General features: G+C 35.4%; 1 protein-coding gene across 1 annotated transcript in view; it reads right to left on the bottom strand.

Annotated features, from left to right (window-relative positions):
* Nucleotides 1–4,896, bottom strand: part of LOC145667322 (phospholipase B1, membrane-associated-like) — a 32,269-nt gene extending 27,373 nt beyond the window's left edge. Inside the window, exon 1 of the mRNA XM_081734907.1 lies at nt 4,626–4,896. Coding sequence (XP_081591033.1) covers nt 4,626–4,703 — 78 coding nt within the window. The 5' untranslated portion in view covers nt 4,704–4,896. The remainder of the gene's footprint in view (nt 1–4,625) is intronic.
* Nucleotides 4,897–11,589: the final 6,693 nt, after the last annotated feature.

The following is an 11,589-nucleotide window of genomic DNA, read 5'->3' as shown; positions in this document are numbered from 1 at the left end:
TTGTATTTTTTTTTTTTTTTGTTTATGGGCAAAGGGGATAAATTACAGTTGAACTGGCAACTCTGTTTGATAGTCATTTGTTCAGTATTATTTGAACAAGCTAGCTTTGTGTGAAAAGTGTGGATGAGTTCCTCTTGCTTTTGGTACTAATAGGTAATTTCTCTGTGCAATGAAAAACGAAGAAATATGCGCAGAACTTGATCTCATTAGTTATAATAATATACCGGTAGTAATCTAGACCTTTCCGGAAATTCAGTAAATGACGGGGACTTCACAATACTGGCATCTTGTGAAAATAAATCGGAGTAAGTGATTTAGAAAGCAACACGTAGGTCCGATCGGCCCTACAAAAACAGCAAATACTTGTTTATTGATATTCAGCGCCTCAAGCGGTGTTAACCAGCAACATCTAACAAAAACCCTACACCATAAATATCTCCTATAAACACCACGCTTCATTAACACTAAGAGCAGCATTTTACAATACAAGTACTCTAACGACAACTCGACGAATTAGAAATTGTGAGTTCGATCGAACCAACGAGGATATTTTTTTAGACCACTCCAGTGGGTTCGGTCGGATCCACATGGCAGCTAACATGGTAAAGACAACAATGGAGAACAGATTAAAATTTTTCGGCACTGCTCATTGGGCCAACGATGGTACTCACCATGAACTTCAGTATGCTGATACGAGCATTGTTTTTGAGTCATGGAACATTCAGTACCAAAAATATACTGTTGCGATGAGTGTGTTCTATTTCGCTATACTAAACTATTAAATGGTATTACTAGTTTTAACATCTCACTCCTGGAATCCTAAAATCGCAACATCAGAAAAATATTGGTAATGAGACATCTCACTTTTCCGTTAAAGCGATATGTGCGAAACGTTAAAAAATGCGTATATGTTTCAGGAAACTAAAATTTTAGCGTCAGAGCCAGAAACCACGTTTGTATTATCGTGAAATGTTTGCGAAATTCGTCATTACCTGCGAATTAAAACGAAAAATTGAAATTCTTGTTAATTATTGCTAATAGTAACTAAAAAGTGCATTTCGAATATTATTTAACTTAAAAAAACGTTGTATTAAAAAAACTCTACGAGTTATTTGATCCTGTTTTTCATAAAGATGTAGACATAAACTGAACTGTTGTTTAAATCCTTGCCTGTGTTTCGTGGTGAAAATGTTCGTGATCTGTTGGTTGCTTACCGTGAACTTAAAAGTAAAGCCATTGAAGTTCTCAACAGTGAGGAATAGGAAGTTGACACTGTATCATTGTTAAACAGTTTTAAAGTTAAGCACAGATCTTTTGCTGTCAGCTCGTTACGTTCAATATGGTTACCAGTCTATATCGTTGATGCAAAGAGATTTTTTTCCCAAGTATAATATGATTGCTATTGGCAGGAGAACAAACTTGAAAGAAGAATTGGTAATGTTTTGCTGCATGTTATCCTTTAACTAAGGATGGGGTTAGAGAAAGTGTTTAAATTTTTGCATTAATTTCTACATTTCAGTGAATACATTAGCTAGAATATGCGTCTAATCAAGGCACATCCTCATTTTAGTATCAGATATACACCTTACTACCAAAAATATACTACAAGTTCAATATTTTTAAAAAATGTGCTACATTAAAAACAAATGCGATATAAATGTGGAAATTGTGATAATAAATGCTACAAAATATGAAATTGTTGCAAAGTGTCGTCTCTAAATGAGTATGAAGAAGTGCTGCAACAACAGAAAACAGGGGGAATAGAAATGGCCTATTACTCTGCGGCAGTGTTGAATTCAGACTTTTGTACTAGGGGGGCAATAAAAATTTAAGGGGTTCATTAAAAAAAAACCTTTCGGCTTTGGTCCGGCAAGATCATGCTAACTCAAATTTTTCCCAGGAATTCCCTTAGTCCCACCAGGCGAATGCCGGAATGCATAAGAAGTACAAAACACAGAAACCTTTCTTAAAAACCAGTGTGGAAAACCTTCACGTTACACCTCCATGTCAGAGACTCTCTTTTTTGACTTTTTGCCTACCTCCCTTGCTTCCAACAGTGAAACAGGGCTTCTAGCACGTCTTGAAACCTAATCAATACCTATGTGAAGAATGAGTAAGAAGGATGAAGGCTAATTTGAACCTTGTTCGGGGCTGCCAGTTATTTTGTTTACCCAGTCCTTACCTATAATGCTTTCGTTTTTAAGATTCTTTGTAAATCTTTACTTTCAAGACTTTTATTTGCAAAGAAATTAAACAGAAAAAAGGAAATATTTTAATGAATATGTATAGATATTCTAGGGGGTGCATATATGTTCTAGGAGGGGCTTAGCCCCTCCTTGAACATGGCTGAATCCAACACTGCTCTGGAGTATTGGAAGTGGTTTTGACATGTTGCCAAAGATCATCTGTTGTAGCCTCAGGGGCCTAAGTGTTGGCTAATCGTTATGAGGTCATGATTAAATATATTCATTGGGTGAGATATTCGGTGAACTCGAGGACTAAAAAATCAGTTAAATATGGTCGGATGTTACATGCCATATGTGATAGCACATTAGTTCGTTGAGAACACAACAAATAGGCTCAAAAACAGCAGCAATATGTTGGTGGCTAACCAATGATCCGTTATGAGTATTGAATGCGAGTGGGAATGAAATCTAATGGCAACATAGGCCTATCACAACATCCCATAAAAGCACAGGTGTGAGTATGCAGAATGTGCCTTGCAAAGTCTGTTGCCATGGTACCTATGCACACAAATACGACCATCATTCTGTATTTGAAGGATTACAGCACCTGGTAAATGCATGATAAAATGAAGCTTGGGTTTTGTGGTGATTGCCCATCCTATGACACTGTTGTGAGGTGGTGGAAAGCCAAACGTCCATCAATCACGAACGCCACCTCCACACTGAAGAAAATTAAAGAGCTGATTCTGGAAGACCCACGAATAACTATTCATAATATCATACAGCAAAGTGGACTCATCGTCAGTACGGTAGTGAGTGGAAAATTATTTATGAAGAATTACATATGTCTAAGATGTCAACATGTTGTGTTCCACGTTTGCTGACTCCTCTTCAGAGACAAATACGACGTATCATGTGCAGTCACTTGTTTAATCTTTTGGAGCAAGATGAGGAGGATCTTTTTGATGGCCTGATGACTATTGACGAATGTTGGATCTATCTATATGATTTTGAGACAAAAAAAGATATCAAGGAGTGCATCTCCCTCAAAAAGTCTGCTGGTAATATTATATTCTTGTTTTTCTTTTTTTTTAATTGTCATGGGCCCATCCTTCCGGACTGGTTTTAGGAGGAAGTTACTGTCATGGCACACACTATTGCTCTTCCTTCTGAGAAGAGTTACGAGATGATGCTAAGGAAAAACGAAGCGGGATGTTCACTAAAGTGATCCTTCTCTTTGGGGACAATGCACCAATGCACCCGCTCATGTGTCCGAAGTAGCGTCACTAGAAGCTGCTAGATGGTGATAATTAAAATTTTCGATAACCCATTGTACGCCGTTGCCGTTGTATCAGTGTCACAGCAGCATTTACACAAAGAAGTAGTGATCTAGTTTCACCTAGAAGTATCTACACATTTGCAATACGAAGAGAATATAGTATTATAATTATAATATGAATAACAATACTTGTTTGATATATATATATATATATATATATATATATATATATATATATATATATATATATATATATATATATATATATATGCGTATATGATAAAATTCCTTCCCTCCTGGGAGAGGGAGAGGGGGAAATACAAATTCGCACATTGCTATAACTATAATCAATGTCGGAAAAGGCATAACTATAGCCATCCCGAAAGGGGATAATTTTCGGAGCTATACTATATGATCATGCTATATTACTATACTATTTATACACAACAGTTTGCAAGTTAATTTGCAGTACTTTCGAACAACCTGCAATAACTTCTCGCATGGACGTGTTCACGCATGGTTCTATCTAGTTATCGAATTCGTTACCATAAGCCTGGAACGACATTCTGTACATACAGGTATTATGCAACAAACTAAAGTAGAGATCTATGGTACGTATTAGCTAATGAGCAGAGTAATAATATGAACAGAGTCAAATTGAAACTAGCCATCATCTTCCGTTAAAAATTCTGTCCTTTAATCCATGCATTGAATTAAAGACACATCTTCTTAATCTCTATGGGATCTTCATTATAAGCCAAGGTATTCATCTATTCTATGTCCAGTTCTGAATTTGATGAACGTTTAGAAAGATTAACAGTTTTAAAAGTCAGAGATCAAGGCCGAATTTATGTATGGGTCAAGATGAGCCATGGCCCGGTGTAGAAAGTTTTGGCGTGTAGTAATTTTTTTCCAACCAGTTTTTTAAATCTAATCAAATCAACCATAACTTCAACTGAAACTTATGTATTATTTTAATTTTCCACTTCCGCTTAAGTATTGATTATTTCACTGTATTAAATTTTCTACACCAATATAATTTGATATTCAGGAGGCGCAATAATGTTAATACAGCCCTGTCTTAGGTACACATTTAGCATTAGAGACATACAGAAGAAATTAGAAGTTTTCATTTAAAACTATCACATGATTATACATACCAATTCCTGTAAACTTTCCTGGTATTCTTTTGCCATGCGAGATATCTTTTTCTCTTCAACATATGCACAAAAACACATTTGTGAATGAGCGAAGAGGCAGACAAAAGGATTCTTGATCACAAAATGCTTGGCAACAGTTACATCTGTAATAGTAAGAATAGTTAAATCATAATACTGATTATTATCCTATTATCAATTGCTTTTTAATAACAGCGCAATATTAGAATTGCCATTTTCGTTCAGCTGCTTACACAAAGCTGAAAACTTCTCACTTGTCATTTAGACAAATTGTGATAAGTAGTTATGAATCACTAAGGAAACAAGCAATGTGTTACGGTTATTACAAATGAAGGAAAACAATAATAATTAAGAAAGCTATTTGAAAATTATGTGGCTACCGTGATCGTATGCTCTAATAACTGTGCGACTTCTCTCTCTGAGAATTCTTGAGAGTTAGTCTGTATGTTAACAAAGCCACTATTTGGGGCGAATTGGCACATCTGGTACCTAGCGATTGCCGGGTAGGCCAGCATGATGAAGACGAAATGACATTTTCAGGCAAAATATTTTGTTTGTAACCTTTACCTTAATCACTAACACTAGATAGTAAACACAAAGTATAGCTAAGCCCAGTGGTGCTATTCTAATATTTCAACAACTGGTTCTCTCTCTCTCTCTCTGTGTATATATACATAACCATACAAGGAAGACAAAAGCAATTTTGTACAATTTCCTCTTAGGGAGGGGGGGGGGGACAGCGCCCCATCTTGCCTCCCTGATGGGCGCTCTTGCTAGCACTGCAAATATCTTCGAAACAGATTATCCAAGATAGATGGTTGTCAAAAAGTATTGGAAATACCTTAATCCAGCAATGGTTCGACAATTGTTGATAATAGTATGTACCAGCAATGGTTCGATCCCACTCGCGCCAAGTGAACTTTGTGGTGGACAAACACCGTGTGCGTGGTTTCCTCGTGATTCTCCCGTTTCGTCTTATATTCTTCATTCCATCATTTCATTCATTTCAAATCATCACCGTCTCCTTTATCCTAGAAGGCATAAAGGTGGGACGTAAATCTCAAAGATTTCATTTCATTTTGGTCAACACAATAATTCTCCTTCAGATTATTTAGGAACAGAGCAAAGATCATTTCACTGCATATAATGTGAACATTGTCTCCTACTATATCCTGTCGGTAACAACCTAACATAATTTATGTATATATTCATTTTTCAGTGATTATGTTACCACTAAGTGTTTTCCAATGCTTTGTCACTAAAAGACACTTCACTGCAACTTGTAAAAGTGTGTCACTCAAATGGAATTATTAATGCATTTTTCTGTTTATGTGGTGTGTAAGGTTTTATGAATTAATTAGCACAACCAAAATAATCAAATGATTTAGCATGCCTAATAAATTTATTTTGTATACGCGCGTAGTGTCAGGTTGATTCCCCGGTCGGGACATACATATGTCGGAACTCTACTTTAATCTATAAATCTAAATATAATATGCTGTGGGTTTGGTACTAAAATGAGATGGTCGACTCCAAATAACTCAAAGAAAACCAATTGAGACTTGCTACTTACCTATTACTGGAATGAGATTAACGAATGTTCGTGGAAGATTTTTCTCTAAATAATCAAGAGCCATCTGAATTCTTAGCTGATGGTTCTTCGCTGAGTGGAGGGTTGAATTGAAACATGCCAATGAGCACAAGTTATTGTCACCTATCATCATCGTTACTATCTGAAAGTAAAATTAAAAGCAATTTATGTATTGAAGGTCTTTGTTACCCTCACCTGCACTTTATTAATTCTAGTAAATATCAAATATCTGACAATAAAGTATATATATACAGACTGTTCCATAATTCGTGTAAATTTTGGAAGCAGTTTTCTCCAAGAATTATTGCTAAAAATTTTGGAGCAACTATACTTGAATGCATTATTTTCTTGACTAAATTGCACAATTTAAGTCATCGAGCATCTTGATGCTACTTCACTTTGGATGTTTTTGGGTTTTCTTTATCAACTATAGTAAAATATATCTTAGAGGAGAAATTTACAAGAAATAGTATGTTGAAAAGAAATTGTACCAGTTTTCAATATTATTATTTTCTTGTTTTTAAATATAGAATTACTGAAGTTTTTCTAAAGTTCAAAATAAATAAATAAAGTAGGGATATTGCTTTTCGTTGTTCACCAGAATAGAGTATTAACCTCGAAATGATGATTATTAACGTTTTTCAAGTTTCAACTATGTGGCACTAATTGTTGCGCAGTAAATGTCTTGCATTATCACTTAATGCTGAAAATCTACTTTTTAACACAATAAAATAAAATAGTTTGATCCCATCTTTCGCTGCCTGTTGCATTCTCAGCACACACACACACATGCACACACGGATGCAGCGTGAAAAGCTGAATTTACAAGTTTGTACTACAGGGTTTCAATAGAATTCAATCAAGGAATAGGATTACTTCCCTTTCCCTTGATATGCGCACTATATCTCAAGCAAAAAAATATGTAAATAACTTGTTCATAAAGAATTGTTTATTTAATAAGGAAGCTTTGTGTACTAGTAACTGCACTGCCAGTGTTGCGTAGTTTGTCCACTGTGGCTTGTGGTGACCAGTGTTTCTTTCAGAAGAAATGTTCCCGGGGATCACACTTAGTATTCCGTAGGGGCACATTGCTGGTACTACTACATTTATTATCATATTGTAGACATATTATTTTGGTCTCCTCCAGGGGGCACTATTAGAGCTCCAGCGGGACAGTGCCCCCCAAAAACATGTCTGGAAGAAACACTGGTGGTAACGTTTAGCTCTGCATCTTGACGTGTTTCATTATAAGTGTGTGTGAGTCTAAGTGTCTTGAAGAATGTCCGATGGAAGAAATGTGTGTTGTGTATCATAGATAATTGAAATGTATTTCCTCGACTCCAGTTTTTCTTCGACTGACTTGAAATTTTGAGTTACGAATTTTGCAGGTTCTTAAGACACACCTCTAAACAATTTTCCGATTTCCTCTTCCTTCTCTGATTCGTCGAGTGGTTTGGTTCCGTTCTAAATTACTCTTATGGTTTCCGCCCTTTTTACGGCAACATAGCGTCTGTTTTTGAAATACGTGCTTTTTCAGGATTTCAGTCTCTAGTAAAAATCTTCTAAAATTCTGTGCTGGAGACTAGCTGTCTCATGCATGCTTGTATGGACTTGCAAAATTTTTATTTGCAGCCTGTTCAGAGACGAGGACTTGTGTTTAGCAGATTTGTAGGAATGTATTTTCCACAGTTTTCATTCACTTTGGATAGATCCTGCTTTCAATAAAATGATGTTAAAAGCTTTGGAATTCTTTCTTTTGGTTTAACTAGTTGTGCGCTGTGTGTGAAAACCAGGACAGACGATCAGGTAGCAGCCAGAAGAATTATCCGCCTAGACAATACAAAGTACCGCCTCGTTTATGGACGAAAAGAAAAAGCATAAAAATGGAAAATAGATCTTAAGCTTGGGAAAAAAATAAAGAATGCTGTCTTCGTTGTTTATTAGGTCTTTTTAATCTATGTACACATTACAGCGAAACATTAAACTGATATTCAAAAAGCTTTCTAAAAATGCATAAAGTTGAATGAAATCAAAACTAAAATAAAAATCAATATGAGGCAACTGTCAGAAGACTTCCTAACGTACTGTAAATCGAATAAATAGATAATACATTTGTCATTCTATTTTGATTCAAATACGCATTCTGAATGACGTTCGAATGTACACCTTTCAAATATTTGCCATAAGCAAAATTTTTCCCGAGCAAAAAACGAACATTTCAGCTAGTTGACTTTACTCTAATTTCGTCATTGTGGTTTTACTCCTGGTTGTACATTCATTTGATAAGTTAGGAGGGCTTGGTTTACCTCTGTTACGGATTTTGGTTTACCAAAACCCTTTTAGAGATTTCCTCTGTCCACGTGTTCGTACGGGAAATAAAAGATCTCAAACCCTACTTGTTGAATCACCATCAATTTTGACAAGAATTTGGAGGGTCAAGAGTTGGGAATCGGGTTCGTTGATGGCAGTACTATTGAAACGAATAAGGAACTACCGGTCTTAACGTTGATCGCTATAGAGTAAACAGTGGTTAATAAGAAATGGTTTACTGAAATGAATTAAGCGTTGCAAGAAAATATTCGATCTCCAGTCTAATCTCCCCACTAAAACTTGAAGTGGTAGAAATCTAGTACTTTCTTTTTTAAGATTTCAATATTAATATTGAGAAAATATCCATACAAAGTAAACTCCTTCACATAACATACATATGGCAGTGCTACTTGTTATATTATGTATTTTAAATATGTTTACATTAAAATGTGATCCATTCATATGAAACTACTGTAGACTAAAACTGGTATGGGCAGTTTATGCCACTAAGTCCAATTGCTTCTGCTATTTTCTGAACTCAAGATTTTAAAACAATGTAAGTTATTCCTTTCTTTAATTCTTTAATAATTCATTTCTATTATTTAGAAAGAAATAATTTTGGTTCTGGCATATATAAAAATAAATAAACTTACCTTCCAATCATTGTAGAAGTCAATTTTGGGATTACGCTTCATTCGGTAAACAAGAATTTTAGCTTCCAGTAATGCATCTGTGTCTACCATTGTAGATTTAGATATATTCAGCTCATCAGTATTTCCTAAAGTTGGCTTGGTCCTCTTAGCGTATCCTACCAGCCTAGGATTATACACCTTCAGAATATTTGGAAGGGTTAAGTACTCTCTCCAAGTTTTTCCTCCTCCTAGAATATATATACAACATTACTAATATAGTTTTTAACGATAACACATAATTCACTATCAAAGTTTGTATAAACAGTTCATGTATTGCAGGTTTCATTAATTATAATTAAGAGTAATTTTAACGGTCGTTAATGAAACCAGCGAGATACAAGTATGAACAGTGTGTAAAAGAAAATTTTAAATAATATTGATAGGTAATACATAACATTTTATTAAGTTAACAGACAGTTTTATCTACTCATAGGGAGCACTCACTTCTGGCCCAAAGAGGCCCTTGGCTTGACCTAGGCCATGTGTGTATTGTATGGGTTGTATGGGTTGGGTAATATCGTATTCTCGGGGTCCTCCTATTTCCACCTCCAATCTCATTCTACCAAATCTTTCAGAAGCGTTCAGTTTCATTACTCACTCGTCTCCCTTACCAGGTAGAGTAAAAATGTGAGACGTAAAAGTTAAAGATCTAATATTTCCAGCTTTATCAACTTCTTAAAATAATAACGTAATGTAATCATTCATTTAGCTTAGGGAGTCTCTTAAATTTTATAGCTTTTGTTAAGCGATTGTAAATGTAGCTAAACGATTGTATTGTATATGGTGAAATCGGCGGATAGTATAAATAAAACCAAGCGTTACAAAGAAACAAAAGTGCAGTTACGTAATCCTTAAAATAGATGTATGGAAAGAAGAATTGAGCACATTTAGAATTAAAATCCGTAGATACCTGCTTCAAGCGGCTTTTTGCTGCTTCTGCAATCGTTGGAAATCCGTGTTATAGAGCAGATTTTCTGGACTACGTACTGTCCGTACACAATTACCTAATGTTTATCAAAGTACATAACCATGGATTTATGTGTCCAGCAACTAAAGATACGCATGATTTCTGTATATTTGCAGCTCTACAGATTGGTCCTGTATGGCTAAGCAACAAACATGTACGTAGCCTGGTACAGAAAATTTCATGTATAAAATGGTATCAATTATATATTATAGGCACAATTCTGTAGAGTACGATTCAGAAACATTAATTTTTAGGTGCAACTAGAACTGATGATATTCATGTATTTCGAACCTAGTTTTTAAAGTCTTACAGATCCAGGGCGTAAAACTATCGTAAATATACTTTCCTAAGTTCGATAATTTACCTCATGAAAACGCTTTGAATCATTTTCCAAACATGTCCCCATTGTTTCAGTAGTTTCTGACAATAGAAAGTTCCGGTGAAATGAGAGGATCAAAGCCTCATAAGTAACTTGAAACTTAAACCAATAAGTATTAAGGTTAGGATCAAAGTAATAAAATATAGAACAATTGGAAGATGAGTTTGATAGGAATATAACCTTTCACAAATATTTTTGAATAGTTGTTTAGAGAAAATCAAAGATAGCAACCAGGGCCTAGAGCTGAACGGTATTCACCAGGTTATGGCATAGCCCTATGCTGATGATGTAAATTTAATAGGGGATGATAGGAGGACAATAGAAAGAAATGCAGAGATCTTATTAAACGCTTGCAGGGACATGGGTTTAGAAGTAAATGCAGAGAAAACTAAATACATGGAAGTGCGTCGGGACCGGAATACAGCAAATTATGGACGCGTTAAAATATTAAATAATACTTTTGATAAAGTGGATAGTTTCAAATATCTAGGATCAATATTAACAGACGAAAATCATATTCACGAAGAAATTAAATGTCGACTGAAAGCAGGGAATTCGTGTTACTATTCGGTTCAAAATCTCTTGTCGTCGCGAATTCTGTCGAGGAATTTGAAGCTTAAAATATATAAAACGATAATCATGCCTGTTGTTCTGTATGGCTGACAAACATGGTCACTTACTCTGAGGGAAGAACATAAACTGAAAGTATTTGAGAACAAGATCCTGAGACGAATATTCGGACCCAAGAGGAACGGGAATGGGGAATGGCGGAAACTTCATAACGAGGAACTACATAATTTATATGGTTCACCCAACATTGTTAGGGTCGTCAAGACTAGGAGGCTTAGGTGGGCGGGTCATGTAGCTAGAATGGAAGAAAGTAGAAACGCTTTCAAAGTGTTGACTGGAAGACCAATCGGAAAACGAGCATTAGGAAGACGTAGGCGCAGATGGGAGGACAATATTAAGATGAATCTCGCAGAGATTGGAATACAAAGTAGAAACTG

The sequence above is a fragment of the Thermobia domestica genome, chromosome 1, assembly GCF_964235325.1.
Source record: "Thermobia domestica chromosome 1, izTheDome1.hap1.1, whole genome shotgun sequence".
Taxonomy (NCBI): domain Eukaryota; kingdom Metazoa; phylum Arthropoda; class Insecta; order Zygentoma; family Lepismatidae; genus Thermobia; species Thermobia domestica.
Note: the sequence above shows the minus strand (reverse complement) of the source record. Positions and strands in the feature narration are given on the sequence as shown.